Source organism: Psittacula echo (assembly GCF_963264785.1).
Source record: "Psittacula echo genome assembly, chromosome: 5".
NCBI classification, from domain to species: Eukaryota; Metazoa; Chordata; class Aves; order Psittaciformes; family Psittacidae; genus Psittacula; species Psittacula echo.
Genome location: NC_137739.1, coordinates 18474453 through 18497453, shown reverse-complemented (window position 1 = coordinate 18497453; position 23001 = coordinate 18474453). Strand labels below are relative to the sequence as shown.

Sequence of the window (23001 nt, the reverse complement as noted above, 5' to 3'; positions counted from 1 at the left end):
GCAGAGACGGGAGCTGGACCCTGGCGGGACAGATGCTCTAAATTGGGAATGAAAACATTCCCCCCCTGCTCAGCAGAAGCATAGGCTCAAAGTGAGCCCTTGTCTGGGACAGCCAGCGGGCGAAGTGAGGCGACGACGACAGCTCCACCAGAGTCCAAAATATACTCGGCAACTTGTTTTGAGTTACCTTATCCAGGGCTTTAAAAAAATCACTTAAAAATTTCCACCCAACCTGGCTGCAGAGCAGCAAGATGACCCTGGGCTTTGTTTCCATCAGTACAGTGATTCTGATCTGAATTTCCACCCACCCCACGCACCCCGGGTGGTGAATAGAGAGAAATTTCAGTGTGGAGAAGTGCCACAGAGATGACAGCCACCCAGCATATGCTGATCTTGAGTGATGACCACAAAGGCACCTGGCTGGAGGTGGGAGCGATGCTCCCTCCCACCACCCCAGTCTTTGCCTCATGGTGCCCAGACCCCATAGGCCCATCAACCTTAGATAAACCCCTAAAGGTTTATCTTGCTGCACACGCACCACACTGCAGCCTCCCCCCCTCACCCTCTGGCATTGAAAGCTCCTGCTCATGGCTCAAATCAACACAGCTGCATTACAAACAAACCTGTAGGAGGGGGAGAGAAAGAAAGAATCCCTAGAGGGATCTGGAAGGCACTGGAGGAGCTAAAAATAAGCACTGCCAACAAGTCAGTGTAGAAACAGAAAGCTAAAATCCCTAATAATAGAGGGTTGCCAGCCGGAGGAGGGAGATACCTAGCATCTCACACTCTGGATCTGCCCACCAAGGCTCCTGGGGAGAGCAGGAGCACAGAGACCAAAGGAGCTTGCTGCTTCTCAAACAATGGTGGGTACTCTCCAACAGAGCCCAACTCTCAGGCAGGGCAATGTGGCACTGAGGTTCCTTGATGCCTTTTAGCCTTGGGTTTTCAAATCACCTCTCAAGATGGGCCAGCAATTGTGAAGAACCAGGATGCTTGAGCCAAACTCCTCAATCCCTCCTTCTCTCCCTTCTAAGCTCCAGAAATCAAGCCAAATCTGACGTCCTTTCCGGTGCTGGTCACCATTTTTCCCACATTCCTCAGGTGACAGCAGTCCAGACTCAGGGTTCATCTCCATAGCTTGGTTCTGCTATTCTCCCCCCTCCAAGGATGCATGCCCTGACCCAGGCTTTACACCCCCATGAACATGTATCATCACAGGCAGAAACCTCAGTGCACGGGCACAGTGATACCACAGCTATAAGGCAACAGAACCATTCTTGGAGAGTGTGTCAGAGGCTAAGGATGGCAACTTGCTTGCAATGAGAAATTCAAATGTGAATTTCAAGATACCACAGGACCAGAAACATCTGCCCTAGACATGACTGTGGTAGACAAGGAGGGTGGAAGAGCCCTCGGTTTATCCACCGGGCTGTAAGAGAAATCCAAGCCCACTGGAAGGTCCCAGTGCAATGGCTTTTGTTCTCCATGTCCCCAAGGCCTGGAGGGGGAAATGCGTCCCCAAGAGTGATCAGGAAAGCCCTCATGCTTGTGCCACCCCAAGACACCACACTCCCAGCAACAACAGTAGGGACCACCTCCGTGGCCAAGAGAACATGTACTGCTTACACCCATCCGTCCTTAGAGCCAACATCTTGCGCCTGTCCCCAGGGCAGCCTTGGCACAGGCCTCCTGGTGATGAAGGGCAGCGCTGGAGGGACAAGAGGCAAGGACAGGCCAAGTGGGAGCAGGGTAATCTGATGACTTGCACTTGCCTCCCCCAGCCAGGTGGCAGGCTCGGGTGACTAATGCTGCAGGAAGGGGATGCTGCTCTCCTGACACAATACACGCTGTTAATCCTGCAGGTTTATCTGTCACTTCCGTGCCAGCTGCAGGAGCCACCACCATCCTGCCCAGCTCCTGGAGCACTCCCATGGAAATTACATGGCCTCCTGCTCCCTATGTGCCTCCCGGGTTCCCTATCCCCTATTCCAGCTCCTCCTTTCTCTTTCCTCTTTTTCAATAAAAGCTCTTGGAAGAACAAAGAATGTCACTGGAGTGTTTGCTTAAATAAAATGAGCTGGAAATGAGTGGGAGCCTGAAAGTTCATTGCCTGTGCTCAAAGAGGGAAATACGGCTACAGTATGGATGGAAACTCATACCTGGGGTCAATGCAGACACAGGGCACCCTGCTGCAAGGGCAGGGAACCACAGAAGTGTAGAAGTCCCTAGATGGGGCAAAGTTCCCAGTAACCCCCAGCCCTCCCCAGTGCCTCCCCACCCCACTGCTCCGTCTGGGGACCTCCATGTCCCCCACCACCATCGGCAAGCAGGACCAGGGCTCACCCTGACCTGCCCATCACTTGCACACCCAGCACCTCGTCTCCATTTCTGAAGCAAGAGCCCTGGACAAGGGATGGCCCCAGGGACACAGACACCAGGTCCCACAGGCAGCACTGGCTCTTGGTCCAGGAGCCCCACAGGCAGATAACCTGCCGCTGATGACGGCCTGCACCATGCAAGTGCTGGGGCATGCAGCTCAGCAATAACCCAGCTCTCCAGCTCAGGAATGTCCAAATAAATACAGAAATACATAAAAAGGCCATAAATAAGGTTGCCTGAGATGGCTGTTTGTCTCCTGCCTGGCCAGGACCCCCTCTCCCCCGTTGCTGTTTGCCTTGGCAGATGACAGCTGGGTAATTTGTTTCCATTGCAATGAAGTCCTAATTAACTGGAATAAACTTTTTACACTAAGTGTGTTTGTTTTACAAACTGGCTCTTTCAGAGCCTCACCGAGACCTGATTGATGCATTTGAGGGGAGTGGAAACACGCTGGGTGCTTGGACATTAAAGCTGCAGTGTCTGAGCAGGCCAGGGCTGAAAGGGCTCTCTCTGTGTTTGGGAAATCAAAACTGACACCTCTGATGTCTGGCCTAGGACGGAGATTTCAGCATGGCCTTTGTGTACAAATATTCAGGGTTTCACATTTGCTATGGCTGACACCCCCCCAGCGTCCTCATTGCTCAGGAGAGCAAGGCCTTGTGGCTAGGAGGTCCCCTAGGACCATGCTCTGCACTGGTGGGATCCATCACGTGGTCCAGCCTGATGCTGGTGGATGATCCATCATCATCCATCAGTTCCATGATGCTGATGCTGATCCATACAGCAGACCCACTGCTGACTGTGATGGACGTGGTGCCTCCTGGTGATAGCACTGGTGGCTGTAGCCAGCCAACAAAATGCTAAAGGTGGGACCTCCACAGGATGCTCTCAATAAAGCAGGACCGATGTCTTCAGCAGCAGCGATGCTGTCTCCTCCCCACCTTCAGAGGTCGGCTTCACCACTTGTGAAGCCAGTGATTTGCAATAGCGACACTAGGGCAGTTAGAAATCAGTCTGAGATGGTTAGAAACTGGTTAGAAGTCCGAGACTAGTTTCTAGTTGAAACCAGAAATTTCAGCGACACTAACCAGCTGTGGGGAGGCCAAGGACACAGAGGCTTCATAAAAGCTCAGAAGCAGATTCCTCTTCATCCTCAGATCCATCCAGATGGTCTGGAAATGGCAAAGCCAAGCGGCTGCATGGCAGATTTGGTATCCAACACAATCAGGTTTGACAATCTGGCCCTTACACAGGTGGTCAAAATGCTGTGTGCATCCAAAGAAGCTTACTGGAAACATCTGGGAACAAGGGAAACATCTGGAGATAGCAGCTCTTGTGCTGTACCTTCTTTGGGAAGATTGTTGCCAAGATCTGAAGGACCTTCAAGACAAGCAATGCTAAGGCCAAACATTTGGATCCTGCCTGGAATGCTGAGCCCACATCTGGGGCCCGAAATGTAAGAACATGGAGCTTTTGGAGTGAGTCCAGAGGAGGCCACAGAGGTGCTGCAAGGGCTGGAGCAGCTCTGCTCTGGAGCCAGGCTGAGAGAGCTGGGCTTGTTCAGCCTGGAGAAGAGAAGGCTCCTTAAGGGGAGACCTTAGAGCAGCTCCAGTGCATAAAGGGGCTACAAGAAAGCTGGAGAGGGGCTTTGGACAAGGGCCTGTAGGGACAGGACAAGGGGGAATGGCTTTAACCTGACAGAGGGGAGATTGAGATGAGCTCTTAGGCAGAAGTTCTTCCCTGTGAGGGTGCTGAGGCACTGGCACAGGTTGCCCAGAGAAGCTGTGGCTGCCCCATCCCTGGCAGTGTTCAAGGCCAGGTTGGATGGGGCTTGGAGCAACCTGGTCTAGTGGAAGGTGTCCCTGCCGGTGGCAGGGGGCTGGAACTGGATGAGATTTAAGGTCCTTTCCCACCCAAATCAGTCTGGGATTCTGCAATCTGCCAAACGGTGGCTTAGGATCCAGGACAAAAGCTTTGATTAAAAGAAGGACAGAAGAGGAACACAGTGGGAAACAGATGACCAAACTGGTGCTTGAAGAGGGCACTCAGAACCACCTTGCTGGCTCTGGCTGGACTTCCCATGCGATGGAAAACTGCAATGCTGCACAGCTCCATGGTAGGGCCTAGGTCATGAGGAGCCCCAAGCTGAAGCTGTATTTCAGCTTTCTAATGAGATAGCTGTATCAGTAATAAGCATCTCTGACATCTGAGGGGGAGAATGAATGCAGATTGGGTGAATGAAAAAGCTCCTTGGGTGCTTTTTCCTTCCTACATCATACCACAAAGAAAAACCTGTAACAGCTCCTGTTTGAGAGCTGTCAGCTCCAGAAGTTTTCTTAAGGCATTCAAGCCTTTTGGAAGGTTTGGCTTTTCTATTTTTAAATGTGGAAATGGGGTTTTGCAGGCCCTGGGGTTCCTTTTGCCTCCTTCTCCAGCCTGTTTCCTGAAAGCAGTGCACACAATTCCATTTACTGTGCAGCAAGAAGGTGTTTTCTTGTGGCTAAGGGTTAGCAACCTCCCACAACCTGTCAGTAGAATGTGCCAAAGTCTTGCCAAGGTCTCTCTCCCTGTACTTTCCATAGCTTGATTTAGTCAAGTCTTTAATTAGGTAGAAATACCATTCACCAGTGTTTCTTCAGTAATTATTATAGGCTCATCCTACCTTCAGTCGTACCTTCCAGATGTGTTGACAGCCATAAGTGGCAAGACTGATGGCAGAGATCTGAGCTAGCTGCCATGGAGAGATGAGGCACTTCTGGAGGAAGAATTAATTTCCCCATAAATTACATGGCGATGCTGGAGGTGATGCCCTTTTACATGATGTCCCAAGCCTGAAGAGACAACCAAGCACTTGCACCCTTGTCTCTTCCCACTGCACATCTCCTGGGAGTCACCGTGCTATTCTGAATTCTGTCTTTGATAATGCCAGAAACCTGCAGAAAAGCTCAAAGCCTGAGATACCTGCACACACCACGTTGCCAGGATGCAGTAAAGACAATTGCATTTTCTTCCTTTAATGTCCTCAAACACACTGTTCCTTGAGCAAACTGGTGTTATCTACATGTCTCCTCACAGTCTGCTCAGTACAGACCAAGTAAATCAGTGTATTCAGCCTGATTATCCCTTCAGAGCAAAGAGCCATAGGATAAACACCAACACCAGAGCTTGGGCACCCAGTCAACTGCCCTCAAGGTTAATGCTGTTATTTCCACCACCAGCAGCAATTTGTGCTTCTTGGGAGCTCAGGTGTCTCAGAGCCGCAGGGCCTCCACCCACAGCATACATCCTGCTCTGCTTGTGGTCCATACCAGAGCAAGGCAGGAAGAAACCATGCTGGAGACAATCACAGAACGGTTTGGGTTGGAAGGGACCTTAAAGCTCATCCAGTCACAACTCCCTGCCATGGGCAGGGACACCTTCCACCAGACCAGGTTGCTACAAGCCCCATCCAACCTGGCCTTGAACACTGCCAGGGATGGGGCAGCCACAGCTTCTCTGGGCAACCTGTGCCAGTGCCTCAGCACCCTCACAGGGAAGAGCTTCTGCCTAAGAGCTCATCTCAATCCCCCCTTTGGGATTACGCCATTCCCCCTTGTCCTGTCACCTAAGAGAGTGGATCAGTTTGGAAGAACACTGCAAATTTTCTTTCTCAAGAGATGCTGCCTGCCAGTGGGCTCAGGATGCTCTCCTATAGAACAGCACCACTGGCAGGTGAGCACAGGGCAACCTCCGGTGCTGCCACACTGCAAAGTGCTCAGATACTCTCAGGTTGGCCCTGGTGAGGCTGATCTTAGGTGAGGACAAGCTGCTGAAGATAGAGCAGGCTGCTGCTGATGATGATGGTTCTGTGGCCCAGCTGTGTGTCTAGCACCACAGATGAAAGCATGGAGAGAAAATACCAGGACTGAGCATTTGAGTAAAAACACCCACTAATCTGTGTTTGTTCCAGGACAGAGTATCAGAGCCCTTGCTCCTGCTGTGCTGATAGGCAAAGCAGCAAGCTCTTGAGATGATGTGAGCCAGTGAGGTTGAGAAAGGAGCATGAGGAATGGGAAAATTTCGCTCACAAGCAGAAATTCAACACACTTGACATCATTGAAACCTGCTATGACTATTTACGTGATCAGAAGTCTCTGCGTAGGAGGGATGGCAGGGAAGAAAAAGGAGGGCACTCAGTGCTTACAGTACATGCCATTATATTCTTTTCTTTAGAATTACAGATCTTTTAGCAGTCAGTGCTTGAAGAAATACACATTTACCTTTTCACCAAGGACTGGGAAGAGGCACGGCACATCATACCTGAGCCAGTACAGGAGCTGAGCCTTAAATATATGTTCTTAATGGATTGAAAGAAATAACGTGTTATAAAGGATTTGGGTTTGTGAGTCACACACGCCAGGAGACTCATGGAGCCAGCAGTAAAATACCACATGCATTTCTAAAGACTGCAGTTGATAACTTTTCAAGGCAGAAGTTAATGCACTGAATGTCTGTAAAATCCTAATTTCATAGTTAGGAAAACTCACTTAGAAATCCCCTTTGCTAAATGAAGGCTAAAAAGTGGAACTAGAATGTACAATAAAGAGTGGTCAATACAAATTTAAAAATACAATGTGTAGGAAACTGATAATGGAAACTAAAGCAGGGGAAAATGCATGGCTGGACATGCCAAATATACCACCAAGAAATACATGCTCTAGCAATAGGTCCCTTTTCAGAGAGCAAGAGGACCATTTTTAAGCAGAGACTGTAGGACTGCTCATAATGATGCAGGAAAAGCAAACACTCAGTAGATATTTATTCTGTGTTGGGGAAAAAGGATGGTGAAGTACTTTCTAGGAGAGATGAAGCTTTCCAAAATCATTAGTACCCTCACCTGCATCCAAATACACTAAACCAAATACACTAAGTAGCCAGCACAGATAATGCCCCTGCAAAGCTGGGGAGAGTTTTCTGGGCTCTGCTGCTTGTTTTAAGCAAACTGGAGGCTGCCACATTCAGATGGCAAATGGCTCCTTCACAGCAATATTCCCAGCCAGCAGTGAAGATGACCTAGTTATTTACTAAATGGTCAGCCTGATATAAGACCCAGAAGGCAGGGCTCATCTGGAATTAAATTAAGAAATAATTAAAGGCTGTAAGTTATAATTAAAGTCACTCAGTGTGTCTTTGTTGAGAAGAGATCTCATCAAATGAGCCTGATGTCACTCTTCAACAAATACAGGCTGAGCTGAAAAGGCGCCACATACGTTAGTGCTGTGCAGGCAGAGCACTAAGTGCTTCCTGACATCCTGATTTCAGAAGACAGGACTATACAGTACCAACAAAGCAAGTTAAATGATGAAGAGACGGCTGACAGGTCTCAATCAGAAACTGTCAATGGGGCTCCACAGGGAGCATGCTAGTCAATACCTTCATCGATGGTCGAGGAGAAAATACGAAATCCTCACCCCAAAAAATCAGCAGCTGACAGGAAGATTGATGTAACAGTAAATATTGATGGGGAGAGAGTGAAATGTGGGTTGCTTGGTAATGCTGAGCCCATTCAAACACTGTATATGTTAATACAGCCCAGTGCAGAATGACACACCTACGGAGAAGGATTTCAGACCGTGTTTATGAACACGGACTGTATCCCAGACAAGAAAGAGCCTCCAGAAAGGCTCAAGGTCACCACGGGTGACCAACCCAACACAAGGCCCTAATGTGATGCTGTGATGAAAAATGCTGATGCGGTTCTTGGGGGAGAGAAGAGTTACACATATTGCACTGCTGAGACAGACACAGAAGTGCTCCAGTGATTCGGGTCCCCACATTTAAAAGGGGACACGAAAAAAGCAGGCTGGAGGGATGAGTCACAAAACTGATCCATGGGCTGGAGAAATTATCCTGCTGCAAAAGATTTGAGCTATATTGAGTTTATTGACAAAAACTCTGCCACCCCTCCACAAACCAGAGTGGCACCAACTTCTTTTATCCAGTGAGACACACAGGGAGCCAGGGCCTGGGAGCTGAAGCCCAACAAGCTCAAACAAGTTTCGGGTCAGGATTAGGGATCTCTCAGAGATGCTCAGAGGATTAGGTCCCTCTCAGAGTGCAATCACAACCTCTTCAGCTTGCTGAGAAGCGTGTGAGCAGCATTTACATTTCTACAGCACACAGGAAGCCAAAAGGCGTGATCCCAGACCCTTTCACACCTAAATCCCATACAAATGAATCCCAGCGGATAACTGGAGCTCTGAGGATAACCCCCTGTGTGCATTATGATGAAGAGGGGTGACTCATAGGATAGCACTGGCCTTGGAGCACTGAGGAGCTGGGAGGCACCGAGCAGCAAAGATAGGTGCTGACTCATGAAGGCGAGGTTCAGAGCTAGAATCATAGACTAGAATCATAGAATCAGCCAGGTTGGAAAAGACCTTTAAGATCATCAAGCCCAACCATTTCCCTGCGCTGCCAAGGCCACCACTAAACCATGTCACTGAGGGCCTTGTCTACACGGTTTGTGAACACTTCCAGCGATGGTGACTCCACCACTGCCCCGGGCAGCCTGTTCCAATGCCTGAGCACCCTTCGGGGAAGGAATTGTTCCTAATATCCAGTCTAAACCTCCCCTGGCACAGCTTGAGGCCATTTCCTCTTGTCCTATCATTTGTTCCTTGGGAGCAGAGACTGACCCCCACCTCCTGGCCCCATTGTCCTTTCAGGCAGTTGTAGAGATCGATAAGGTCCCCCCTGAGCCTTCTCTTCTCCAGACTAAACACCCCTAATTCCCTCAGCCGTTCCTCATCACACTTGTGCTTCGGACCCTCACCAGCTCCACTGCCCTTCTCTGGACCCACTCCAGGACTTCAATGTCTCTCTTGTAGTGAGGGAGCCAGAACTGAACACAGCTAGAAGTTCAACTAGCTGTGAGGAGTCCCTTGTGCCAGGAACAAAGCATGTGGGAAAGGATCTCTCACAGCTCTTGGAGAAACACCAGAAAAAAGTGCTGCCTGAGCACCTTGGGGAACACCTCAACTCACTTCTCCCTCTTGGCACCCAGCTGTGGAACCAATGGCTGCTGTGGGTGGAAGCATTACCTCCCATGTTAAAAGCATCCCCATGTTGACTCACTGCAGCAAACACATTACTGTCTCGCTCAAGGGAGAATGCAGCCTTGGTTATTGTGTTAAAAAATGCCCATCTTCCCACGCTCGATTCTCTTTTCATTATTAATGCTGAGCAGAGCCAACGCGAAAGGGCTGCAGCTGGTGCACAGGCTTCTGTGCCGGCCTCAGCTCTGAGCTGGCAGTGTTGTCCTCCCATCCTACAAGAAGGAAAGGCACCCCCGGGCTCAGGCCAGTGGAGCAGGCAGATCCCATTTCAGTGTTTTCACCAAAGGACCAGCAACCGTCACGAAGTGTCCATGCACACTCAGTTCCATAGGTTCAGAAGAAGCAGCAAGGAGAGGAACCTCATGGTGAGCAAAGAGATCTTCTCCTACCATGAGGCACCACAGAAGATCGGCTGAGGATCAGCCCCAATCTCAGTGAAGGCTCCATGGGGACAGAAGCACACCCAGCATTACTGGGAAAGTGCCTGGTTTGAAGGAACATGCACCCTTCAGTTGGGACAGAAGGAAGAATGACATAAAGACACCAAGTCCTTATGTGGCAGTGCCAGGGACAGGGAATCAGGGCCAGGCAGGTTTTCAATTGGACTGGAACTGAAATTACAGGGGGTGGGGGGGGAACCCAACTCTGCTTTGGTTGAAAGAAAAGGGCTGGGGGGATAGGAGAAAAAAGCCCTTCAAGTTTCTATGACAACCTGCACAGTGAGAGCCTACATGCAACCTCACTTAACACATTAAAAGCTGCGCAGAAACAATGAAAACTAAAACTTCGTTTTGCCTCCAGGTCTGGGAGGGCTGTTCCCAGCTGGACAGCAAGAGTGGGCACCCAGAGCAGGGCAGCATGGGTTCCACCAGCACCAGCAACTCCTTCTCCTGTCCCCTGGGCTCAAGGGACTGCTGAAACCAAGAGGCTCCTTATCTTGACCTCCCTCAGGCCAAGATATTTAACTTGTGTTATAGAGGGTCCTGGTGCCATCTCTGTCCTCATAAATCTGGGTGTGGAGCATCACCAGCCCCGGGAGATGTAAGGGCCCAGGGTGAGCACTCCGACACAACCAGCAGTAAAAAAGGAAACAAATAAGATTTGGATTCATCCACACTCCACAAACCCCAGTGGTCTTCAGCAGGACCCCTGCCCAGATCAGCCAGGTCTCCAGAAGCGTTTCTGGGCTGAAGGCATTACTGGGAGAGACTGGACCACTTTAGCTTAAAAGATCAGCACACCACAGGGCAGGGGACACCTCCTGAAGGCCAGAAGGAAAGTTGCACAACTCTTCAGAGGCTGGATCACCAGCCAGTCTCTTGCACCCACTGCAAATGTCTAATACAACTCTCTGCCACAGCATGAGCTACCTCCCACCATTCAGACCCGTTTCTGCTAGAACCAGCTCTGCTCTCCACCCGTGGACTGGCATTTGATGAACCAGGACATTTCTTCAAAGTACCTTTCCAGAATTCCCTTCCTTTCCCAGCACTCGGACAGGCTTAAAGCCCCTCCACCTGTCTGGACCTCAGGCTCTGAACCCATTGGCCAAACCCCAGGGGAAATATGTTCTAAGCTTGCAGTAAAGTTTCAGTGGCCCAGCCCCAGCTGCTAGCCCCTGAGGAGCATCATAATCTTCTTTACTTAGCTCCATCACATGTTAAGTTAACATCCCAACTCCCCAGAAAACTTCCTCAGCCAGGGCTTGGGGTTGGAAGCTTGGAGCCTATGCTCATGGTCCCTTCTGGAGGGCTCCGCTCCCCTTCAGCTGCCAATCTGCACCGTTCTGAGGGGCACCTACCCCACAGAGCCCAACACCTCTTCCACCCCACCACTCTGCCCTCCCACTGCCACCAGAGATGCTGGGGATAGCACTTCATCCTCTCCTACAACTGAAACTGGGAGAAGCATCCTCCAACCCTGTGAAGGCATTTTTGGGGCAGTTTCTTGCAGTGTTGAGTATCCCATGGTTTCACTACAGAAGGGCAGCCTCGGCATTGCTTCTCCTTTCCCACCATTCCTCCTGTCTCATCTGCACCATCTCTTCCTCCCTGCTTTCCCTGTGTGTCCTCCTCCCACTGCTTGGCACTTTGCAAGGGAACCTGAGCTACGTGAAGAACATCCCAGCTGAATGACTCTCAGCCATCACCAAAGGAGTCATATCATGTAGCATAAATGTGTGCTATTATCATCATTACTATAACAATTATGTCTGAGTTAAGGAGGCAATGAAATGAACACCCGGCTTAGGAACACATCTAGCTTGTTATGATGGCCTTTAATGCTTCCAAGACATAAATACTGATTTCTAGATCCTTTAAAACACCATGGTTTTACAAGATAATGATCCAGCAGCAAAACGCTCACTTTTGTCTAAATGCTGACATGGAAAGGTTTTAGTCTGAGAGATGAAATGTTCTGCTTTAAAAGCAGGGTGACAACGAATTAACTGCAGAGATACCTTGATGTAACAAAGACTACAAGGCAAAACAAACAAGAGCTGCTGCTTTGTGTAAGGTGGTTTCAAAGGTTCCTTGTGTGTTTATACATCTGAGGCCTCAGAACAGAAGGTGAGCAGCAGTCTTTAATCTGCAATGGAGACAAAGCCACGGAGGTGCCTGCATGGAAGGGCTGTGGGAATCTGCTGGAGCAGGAATGGGCTCGGAGACATCGGGTCTCTTCAGCATAGCCACATCATCCCAAGGGACTGAAGAAGCAGATCAGTGGAGAGCATTTTGTGTCACTACAGAAGTGTCTCTCTTGACACCTTTACTGCCTAGCAAATATTAACTGCTCCTGAGTGACGACTCTCTTGACAGATGAGCATTGCTCTCAGCAGAGGAGACAGCATGAGGAGGGAGCATCAGCAGCCCCTGCAGCAAATCAGTGACACTTTAATTAAACCCAGGTATTTCAGTCTACATTTGCTAGGGGTTTGATGGTTGGTATTATCACCAACATTTCTATCTGGGTTTTTTAGAAACTGAGTCCCATTTGGTGTCTGACACTGAAGAGCAAATATATGCTAGGGAGAATTAGCAAACCCACCAGACTTCAGCTCCTGTCAAGATACTTTCAACCAGCCCTGGCAGGAGAGTTATTAAGCAAAAGCGTCTGCCCCAGGAGAGCCTATTCCTGTCTCTGAGCCTGGAGTCCCTGGGTCTTCAGCCAGCAGGTCCTTGCTCAGGAGACTGCCTTGACAAAGCACTCAAGACCCTCTTTGAGAAACACGGAAGGACCTCTGCAAGCCTGGATATTCTAACATTACAGCTGCATTAGCAGCTTCCAAACTTGGGGTGACAAAGGAGTAAGCAGCTCAGAGCTGATCTCAGCCCAAGAGGTGTTTCTTCCCTGGTGCCTGTGAACACGGGCCAGATCCCAGATGCAGTGGGGCTGCAGGCAGGGTTGTGATGGGGAATGTATGTGCACAAACTGCACCAGATGAGAATTATGTAAGGATATGTTGTTCTATTCTGACATCTGAACAACCTGCTTTGGAAACACAGAAAGGCATCTGTACCTGTCCACGCAAGACAGCTGGAGGAGCTAATGCAGGTGGGGAAGCTTGTGCAGATGTTGGCTTGCTGATGGACTCATGGCCATTCCCAGGCTCCTCTCTCAGGTGTTTCAGCTACAAGAGCTATTTCTGGGCCTGTTCTTTCCAAGATGGTCTCTAGTCCATTCAGTTAACCAGGAATGTAATGTGCATTTGAGGCAACCCAGCAAGAGATCTGTACCTTAAAACCTCTTGGATGTTCTGGGCACAGGGGAGGAGCCTCGGGTAAAGGCCATCAAAGGCTGGTGCATGAGAGTAGACACCTCTCCATATCCTTGATAAGTGCTGGACTTTTCCAGGCACTTAGGAAACACCCTGCTGCTGGCTGAGATAGACCAATGGCAACTCTAGGGTGAGGGAACATAATGACAGCCTTTCCATTTCTGAAGGGAAGAGGCAACAAAGGAAGGAAAGTAGTCACTCAGGGTGACACAAGGAAACTCAGATAATGGAGTACCTGATGTCCAGTGAGGAGAAGGAAAGCTTCTGAACATGGCAAGAACCGAGCAAGATTCATTCCTAGGTTAAGTGGTGATAAACCCTACTGCCCACATTTCTGGCACGGGTGTCTTTCCTTATTCTTTTTCTACAACCTGCATTTGCTGTGAGAGCCCAAACCCACCAACCTGAGAGCAGGGATGTTCCAACCCTGCTCCTGCAGTGCAGGGATTTGATGAGCAGGGTGAACTCCTGCCTCTGAAGCACAGAAAAGGAAAAGCAGAGGCACAGCCAATATGGTCTGGCACATAGCGGCCGGAGGACCAGCCATTCACTACTAGACTTCTCCCAAGCCCTCGGAGGTCCACCAGGCCTCTGGCAGCTGCCAGGGATCTTTCTCTGCTGAGGAAGACCAAGCTTCAGTCCTGCCAGAGGCTGAGAGACTCTAAAGTGCTTGGCCCAGCCATGAAGAGGGGCTGCAGCAGTGGGTGCAGGTCTGCCTGCAGCAGCAAGGGTGCCAGCATCCCCTGGTGGATCAGAAACCTGGGCTGGGCAGGGTAGTGGTACCAGGCAGCATCACAGCCACAAACTCTACCAGTCCCAAACCCAAAACAGCCACTGAGGAACACTGTAATATATGATTAGTCAAGTCACAGCTGGTATCACAAACTGCTTGGACAAATCATAAGGGTCCTATAGCGTCATGGCACAGAGGAACAGGTCAACACTAATATGACAACCTGTATCTACAAGACCTTCTACCCCCAACAGCTCTCCAGTGGAGGCCCATGTTCTCCCACTGAAGGTAGAGAAACATCCTTCATTTCTCTGGTAAGACGAGCTATAGAAGTAGCACTATAATTGTTGCTACCTACCACAATAACCACCCCAGAAAAACCAAAGAGTAGGAGCTACTTACATATTTCCTTCAAATCTCTTACTTAAAGCCTCAAAAAGCTTCATCTGGAATAGGGACACTAGAGATGCTTTGATCCCTTAAGCCTTCTTGTCAGAACACACACTCTAGTGTCACAGAAAGAAGCACCAAGATCTTGGAAGACTATTGGCAAAGGTCACAAAACCATGGTTATAAGTCCCCTGCCAAATGTTTGTTCATTTTGTTGTTGCATCCACAATTACTCCATAGCCTCCTGCAATATGCCTCTGATCTCCCAGAAAGCCACGTGGGATTAAACAGCCTGGGAAGTGGCTCTGGCTGTACTTTCAGAAGTCTTTAGCTGCCAGCGGCTTTGGGAAGCCAATGAGCAGCACAGACTTGGGGTGAGAGACAGAGGAGCTCCCTGAAATCAGACTTTTCAGTATGCACCTAGGAAACTTCCGGTGGAATAAAGGAAAACGAAGCAGCAGATAACTGAAGAACCCCCATGCACCAAGCACTTGCACACCAAGACAGAGAGCAGGCTGCTCCGTAACGTGCTTCATGACATTTCCAGCCTTGGACATGCCTTCAAGTGTGTCAAAGACACCAAGAGTGACTCGAACTACAGTGATTTGCTGTGTGCTCAGGCACCGCTGGGCAGCAGCTCTGCAGGAATGTTTGGGAAAGCAGCAAAGGAAGACCAACTGTAGAAGGACAGTGAGTTTTGGAGGAGATATCTCCTCAGCCCAATTCCTTCTGAATCTTCCAGAAACACACTCCTCTGACAAGCGTGCACATTAAAGCACAGTCTGCAAATTCAAAACAATCTATGGTGGTTTTTTTCAGAAGAAAAAAAGTGATAACATGAAGATGTTCACTTCCCTAACAGAGCAGGATCAACACAAAGTCTCACATGCAACTCACACACACACAGCCGCCAAAATCAAACCTCAGCATGGCTTTTCATAGTTTGCCACTATCCAAATAACAGTGGTATGGGACATATCCTTCCGGCAAAGAGACACACTGGTTGTTCCACACTGGGTGGAACAACACAACCGGCCTGCTAGTGCAAAGCTCTGCTTGCATCTTAATACAGGTCCCAGAGGTCGACAGCTGTAAGTGCCCCATGCTCACGCTTATGGACTGTTGCAGTCAGCCCAGAGCCATGGACAAGGGATGCACTAAGTAACCAACTGCTTATGTTAGTGGGGTGATTTGCAGGTCCTTTGTTCATGTTCATGAATATGGTGGCTCCAGAAAACCTCTTCCTGTCCTCTCACCCCTGCTGCTCTGTGCTTTACAAAACACAATGGATGGAAGATGACAGGCATCAACGTCAAAGTATGGGCTGCAGGAGACGTGTTTTAGGATCAGCCCGCTGTGACGAAGAACGAAACCCTTCAGTTCTCCAAAGCAGCTCAGCTGTGCAAACCTGGAGCAGAGGGAGCCGGAGGTGGGAAAGGTTACCCCTGCATTTTCCCTGCTCTCAGGCACCAGCCGTGTCCCTCAGACTCAGTCAAGTTGTCGTGATTCCTTCTGACCTGACTGAATGACTTGCATATGCCCCAAACCCAAAATGACTGACAGCCTTTTCACTGTTATTCTCACTTGTGTAATTGCAGCAGCTATTCTTGTACATTGAAATGTCTAATCTTAGCAAGCCACAGAGCTGCTCAGGAATACAGACCAACCGGGAATTTCCATGCAATTACTCACCACAGCTACTGGCACTTACTTGGGTTGGTAAAAGTCCTTCTTGTCTGCTGACCCCAGGCTCTGCAAGACACAAAAGTCAGATGTATTGTTTTAACCCTCTGCCAAGCAAGTATCATTGATGAAGATGTGGCGAACAGGAGAAGGTATGTGCTTTTGGTTGTCCAGTGGTGTGGGCTGGCTGGACAGGCAGTTAGGACCCCAGCCACTGAACATGCTGTGGGCAGAGCCCAGGCAGCCAAGGATGTAAAAATGAAGAGTCAAACCAGAGGTGTGGAGATGCATTAGGTCTGAACCCAATGTACCCATCATGTCTGCATCTCCCATCACTTGCAGAAGTATGCACCTTATGTTAGGAGGGGACTGTCCTGGGGAACCCAGGGGTGACAGGCCTGCTTTGGGCACACACCAGGGTATGGGCATGCCACAGACCCTGCTTTGGATGTACATGAGGGTATGTGAATGCCATGCACAGAGAGCACGGACCCACTGCTGTGCCTTGTCAGATTGCCTGACAGGGCTACAGGCACCCACGTGTACCCAAGTCTGTCCCCCGACACGCCGTGTCCCAGAGGCACCCATGGCTGAGGCTGCTCTGAGACCTCAGTTCTGCTTGCCAAGCACACACGGGCCCCTGCTACCAAGGAAGGTAGAGGCACAGGCTGTGCTTGCACGGGCAGCTCTGAGACAGACAGACCGACCGACACCGCAGACCTGAGTGTCAGCAAAGCCATTGCACCATCAGAGCCCTCTCCTCCTCCTCCTCCTCTTCTTGGGGATGGTCCTTACCCTTGTGCTGTGCTGGGATGGGGGACCACGGGCAGCATCACGGGGTGGCCCCAGCACCCGTCATGGTCCCGCTCCCGGTTCCTGCACTGGCACCAGGCGGGTGCTGGTGTGAGTGCACGCTCGCTGGAAGCACGCCGGGGCTCTGGGGCTGCTGTTGTAGTTTTGCTCCGTGGTTGCCAGGCAATGGCGAGCCTGAACGCCAAAGCAGCGGGGCTGAACGCTAATGAGGGGCGCGGAATTCTCCCGGCACTCTCCTACCCTGGCACTGAAAAGCAGTGGGGAGAGGAGGTCCTCGGCTTTTAAGCTGGCAGGGATCCACAGTCACCACAACATCCCCTTGTTTCTGGGCAAGCCAGTGAGATGGGACCGTGGTTTGGTGGTGGCTGACCCTTCCCACAGCATGGAGGTGTTTGTTGACACCAGCATGGGGAAGCTGCAGCCAAACCTGCAGTGCAGGGTATGTGGGTCTGGATATGTACTGTCCTCTGACACATCTCACGGGCACACACCAGAGCTCCATCCTGGGATAGAGCTGGGCGTGTACAAGGAGCAGCCCTTGGGGTGGGCAGATCTCATCTGCCCACTTGCCAATTGCCATGTGGGTTTGCAAAATCTCTGCGCAATCCCCATCACTGGTAGGATGTGCTACACAAGCAACCTTTGGCTCTCCCCACTGATTCCCCCCCTCTGACATGACAGCAGCAAGAAGCCACCACAAAGCCCCATGGGACCAGTGGCCAGACACTGGTATGAGGCAGTCCAACACTAGCACAGGCTGTCCAGAGAGGTGTTGGAGACATTCAAAACCCAACTGGACATGGTCATGTCTACATGGTCGTGGGCATCAAGGAGAACCCGGTGCAGTGATGCTGCCTTGAGCAGGAGGTTGGACTGAGTGATCTCCAGGAAATCCCAGATCTCCTCAACCACTCCATGCATTCCTGAAGCGACAGAGAAACAAGCACAGCAGTAACTGCACAGAGCAAATGCCTTGAGCAATAGGACCTGTCCTCCAAGCCCACAGCACATGCAGAACACCTCCACTTCCTCAGACACAGCATTCCTGTGAGATATTTCCTTACTTATTTAAACCTGACACCTAAAACCAAGGGTGCTGGTTCCCAAACTATGGATTAGCTGCAACAAGGTTCACAAGCCATGACAAATCCAGTTCCTTCTGCTATCTCTGTTAGCAGGGATCATAGAGAATTGTTGATACTTGAGGAGAAACCACGTGCAAACAGCTTTCTCAATGCTATTTTCAATGGCGTGGGAACAACATGTGAGAAACCGGCATGCCCCCAGACAGACCCTCCACCCACCCGCAGCTGAGGGCCATGGTCCCATCAACCCCATAGCAAGGTCCAGACAGCACCTGACCTTTCTGATAACTGGTAACAGCAGAAAACAACATTGAGAATCTTCTACCTTTCTAAAGCACTGAGGTAACTATCACCATCGCCAGTATGCCCAGTCCAGGAGACAACAGAATCTGCAGCAGTGTGGGTGCCACAAGTGTTAACCTCCTGAAGGTGCAGGTATTTGAAGCCAAACCCTGATGAGGGGAAACCACGTGGAAACTTGAGGGAAAAAGAAAGTCACCTTGGAAGTTCAGCTCCTCCAGGAAGCACCATGGCTATGACCCACGAGCAGGATGAGCTGCACGAGCATGCTGAGAGAAGGGGCTGCCTTAAGCTTATCAAGCAATTATTTTTTAAGAGTCAAGGAAAATTGAGAAGGTTTTAGATATCTGGAATAAAAGAGTGAGGCATTAACTTTGCGGAGAGGGGAAAACACCTCAGTGAAACAGGGACTCAATGCAGCAATGAATAGCCAAAATAGCTGACTAAAGCTTCTTGAGAAAATAGCACATGAGGAGGAAAAGCAGATGTGTGACACAGCAATGTGTCCAAGGAATTGGGCCTGCAGCAAGGCCAGGAGCCGTGGATCAGCTCCTGGCTCTACCACCACCCCAAGGTCTGGTCTTGAGCCATTTCTTCCCTCTTCATGCCTCAGTTTCCCCATATTGACTCTGCATAGCCCTTTGCCTCCTTACTCTTTCCAGAAGAGAAAGGGACTATGTCCAGCAGTCAGATGAAGTTACACAGGTCCATCCTACCATGTTGCATTTCTTGGACCAAGCTGGTCTAGTGCAAAGTGTCCCTGCCCAAGGCAGTGGTTTGGAACTGGATGAGCTTTAAGGCCCCTTCTCACTCAAACCAGTCTGGGATTCTGTGAAAACCAAGTTGGCTGTGGATCCAGAGTGCTCCAGGAGAGTGGCAGTAAAGCACTTGGCCACAAGAATCACCAACAAATGGAGCAGAGCTTTCTGGAAGCTGTTAGAGGTGATGCCTGGGCAGGAGAAGGTGGTCTGGGCAAGCAGGAAGACCAAGGCAAGGACAAGTTTTTAAATACCTCTAAGTGAGATCCTCATGAAGAAGTGAGCTTGGGCATACGTGGTGTCACAACAGCAGCCACAGACAGGTACCTTCTAACGAGGTTAACAGACCATGTAGAGGATAAACCAAATACTTTGATAAATGCAAGTAAAGCAGTGCAGAGCCATTGGCAGGAGGAAGAAGGTGAGAAGGGAGAGACCTTGGGGCACCTTGGGCTGGCCTGACTTTGTGCAGCAGTTCACTATAGGATGTAGCTGTAGTAAAAACATGACCAAGGCATTTTGCCCAGGGCAGGGACATCACAACAACCGTAACTATCCTATGACTCTGTATTCTGTGACTGGCCAGGAGCACTGCAAGAGCTCAGAGCAGTGCCTCGAAAGATCCTCCCAAGCGGGGCAGCTGGTCTCCACTGATGGATTGAGGGTATTCACCTGAAAGCACCCAGGGCGATGGGTAGCTCTGGGCAGGAGCTGCCTGCACAAAGGGGCAGCAGCTGAAGCATCCCCCCAGGGGCAGCAGCATGGGCTGTGACAGTGACACCAACCACCACCCCTGTCCCACCACACTGGGTATCACAGAATCAGATAGCATCCTCAGGAGAGCAGGATTATGGAGAAGTCAAGGGAAAGACGGGACATAAAGGAGCAGAGTAAAGGGAACATGCAGCCTGGATCATAGGGAAAATGCCCTGGCACTGAACTTGAACTGAGTTGGAACCAACTCCAGCAGGAGAGATAGAGCAGCGCTTCAAAGGGCCTGCACAAAGCCAACTAGGTAAACCAGTGCAAAGGGGACAGTCATTGGCTTTCAGGGAGCTAGGACCGGTTTTCCTTTTTCTGCCTGTGCCTAAGGACTAAAAGAGGCAGAAAACTCCCCAGAATGAGCAAAAGGTAACCTGGCATTTTCCTCTGATTTCTGGGAGGAAAGACCAATTCCTCCGGAACTGATATGAGATCTGGAGCCTTTAACCTACACAAGTATACAATAAAACAGACACCTGCCTGCACTGTTGGCTGATCCACAGCAGCATTGTCTGCTGGTGGCTCCTGTGTATCAGGGCATAGGTGGGGACTCCAGAGAGGCATGTCTGAGTGTGTGTTCAGCTCCCAGAATAGATCTTGGCTCCCAGAGAGCTCCTGCTGCTGCTCTGGATGCTAGGGAGACTCTGGCCTTGCTGAGAGGGAAGGAGGGAGGATGGGAGAGGAGCATCCCCTGGTTCATGAGTCCCCTGCAAGCCCCAAGCCCCAGCGCAGTGTGAGTCATGCTCCGGCGGGACCCGCTGCGCTGCTCCTCACTTGCTCATTTCATTGATGACTCAGGATTTAGGAAGCACATTTTAATCCCTTAATGAAATAATGGAGAGAGTAATTTTGATCCACGTGTCTTTCCTTTTAAAACAAACCTTCAAGTGAGGCTTGCGCCCATCTCCACCCTTTCCTCCCCAGACATGGAGGCAAGTGGCGGTGGGGACCAGGCACCTCAGAGACATTTGGAAGGGCAGGAGCATCCCCACTACCCTGCACACGGAACTGGGCATGACAGCAACTGAAACCCTACCAGGCAACAACCTCTATCCCTCTGGCATTCACGGAGGAGAGGGAGGTGGGACAGCAGGACACTGTCCAAGATGATGTCCTCAGAGCCTGGCGGTGTCCCCAAGCACCTTGCTCCCCCCTGGTGGTGTGTCTTCCAAGTGCCACCTCTTTTGGATTCAGCGAGGCACCATCTTTAATCTCCTTCCTGTGCAGAGGAAACAACCACCCAGGCAGAGACAGTGGCAGAAGGCAATGTTGATGCCAAGCCCACAGCTCCTCGGTGCAGCCTGCCAAGAAGCAGGATTACCTGCCAGTACGGTTAAGTGTTGTCTCAAGGTCATTCCACAGCTACCCTCTGCCCCTCCCCACACAAGAATCATAGAATCATAGACTGGTTTGGGTTGGAAGGTACCTTAAAAGCTCATCTAGTCCAACTCCCCCCTGCAATGAGCAGGGACATCTTCATCTAGATCAGGTTGCTCAGAACCACTTCCAGTCTGGCCTTGAACGTTTCAAGGGATGGTGCATTCACCACCTCTCTGGGCAACCTGTGTCAGTGCCTTATTGTAAAACATTTCTTCCTGAGCCAGGCTTGCACTGCCTTTGCTGTGGTGGAAAGTGCTCTCCTCTCCCCAGGATGCTCAGAGCCCTGTGAGCTTGCAGAGAAGTGCAGCATCACAGGAACACCTCAGAAATGCTCTGGAGGAAAGGGAAGGCAGCAGGACACAAACTTCCCCAGTACTTTTACCTGGTGCAAGAGGGACTGAGAGGATTTATTAGCCAGAAGCACCCATGTCCCAGTTCTCAAAAAGCACTTTTCCAAGAAGTGTAAAAATGCAGCCTCCCAAACTAGTACAGCAACACCCAGCTGCATCTGGGCTAAGGCTTGTCCAGTGCATGAAAACCAGTGGAGCAGGAGGAAGACATTTTCCCAGTGGCATTCCCAGTGCTGCCCTTCCCAACCCTCCTCGCCAGGCCAGGGTGACCACAGGGACACACACGCAGCCCCGGCTCCCTTTGGCCCTGCAAAGCACCTTTGTTAACACACTACATGTTGTACTGAATGCCAAAGACATTTTTGGCCTTTGCAAACCTGTGAGGGGCTGGGGCAACACGGATCTGAAGTTATTCTGTTAATTTCACATTTCAGGCACTATGTCAGCTATTTTGTAAGTTATTAAAATCATCTATTTATCAAGCCCAAATTACACAACATATATAAGCCACAGGCAGGCTTCTCCAGGACAGCTCATCTCCACAGCAGGCCTTGCTGGTCCGTGATAAGAATTACCACAACGTGCTGCAGACAGAAAAGATGAAGCCGATGGAAAGGACTGCTCTGAATTCCGTACTTCAGCCAAGCTAGGTTGATAACAGACATGGGATTGGAAACACAGATGCTCACGGAGGGGCTAAGGCAGAGATATTGATGATATATTTATCCCCACCAGCAGACATCAATCCTGTTGTACTTTTTCCTCTCCTAAATGTTGCCAAGTATAATCTCAGTTTATCCTTTTCTGGGCAGTGTCCCTGGGAGAGCGAAGTTATTAGTAAGGCTGAAGGAGCCTCATGCAATTATTTAGAAACTACACCAAAATAATCCCCACGGAGAAGCAGCAGCTTGCAGGTGTCAGCTTTCTAAGTCATTCCAATAAAATCTGGCTCAGTAACTCCCAGCGTAATCAATGCCCACACACAAGACATAAGAACTGAGGATGAGCTATTTTCCATGATAGAAGAGAATCCTGCAAAACAAACTCGTGGGCCACCACCGATAGGTGGCCTGTGCTGCCAACCTCCCATCCATGCATGGTCACTGTCTGGGACCTTGGCACGCACCCCAGCATCCCTGAGCCGAGTTCCCAAGCTGAGCCGGGGGGATTCCAGGGGGATTTGGGCATGGGCAGCAGGTGCTTGGCCCCCAGGGAGGGACATGGTGGGGGAAAAAAGACTGCAGAGCCCATCCCGCCCATCCCACCCATCCTAGCTCCTCACCGCTGGATCCTGACGGTCGGTGCTTTCAGGCACAGCCGTTTGTCAAGCTCCATGTCTCTGCAACATGCTGCAGTTATGAGTAATAGGGACTTGATGCCTGATTGTTGGAAGGGGAATTAAATTCAGAGCCTGGGATGTGAAAGGGTTGTTTGGAAGGAGGAGGAAGGAGATGCCATTCCCCTGCCCCAGCTAGCAGCATCCGTCTGAGCAA

The 23001-nt window shown here is 50.3% G+C and overlaps 1 protein-coding gene across 1 annotated transcript in view; it reads right to left on the bottom strand.

Annotated features, from left to right (window-relative positions):
* LOC308221740 (ankyrin repeat and fibronectin type-III domain-containing protein 1-like) overlaps positions 1 to 23001 on the bottom strand; it is a gene marked incomplete at its 5' end in the record, with an annotated part of 181837 nt that overhangs the window by 57197 nt on the left and 101639 nt on the right. Inside the window, one exon of the mRNA XM_080618974.1 lies at positions 16089 to 16129. Coding sequence (XP_080475100.1) covers positions 16089 to 16129 — 41 coding nt within the window. The remainder of the gene's footprint in view (positions 1 to 16088; positions 16130 to 23001) is intronic.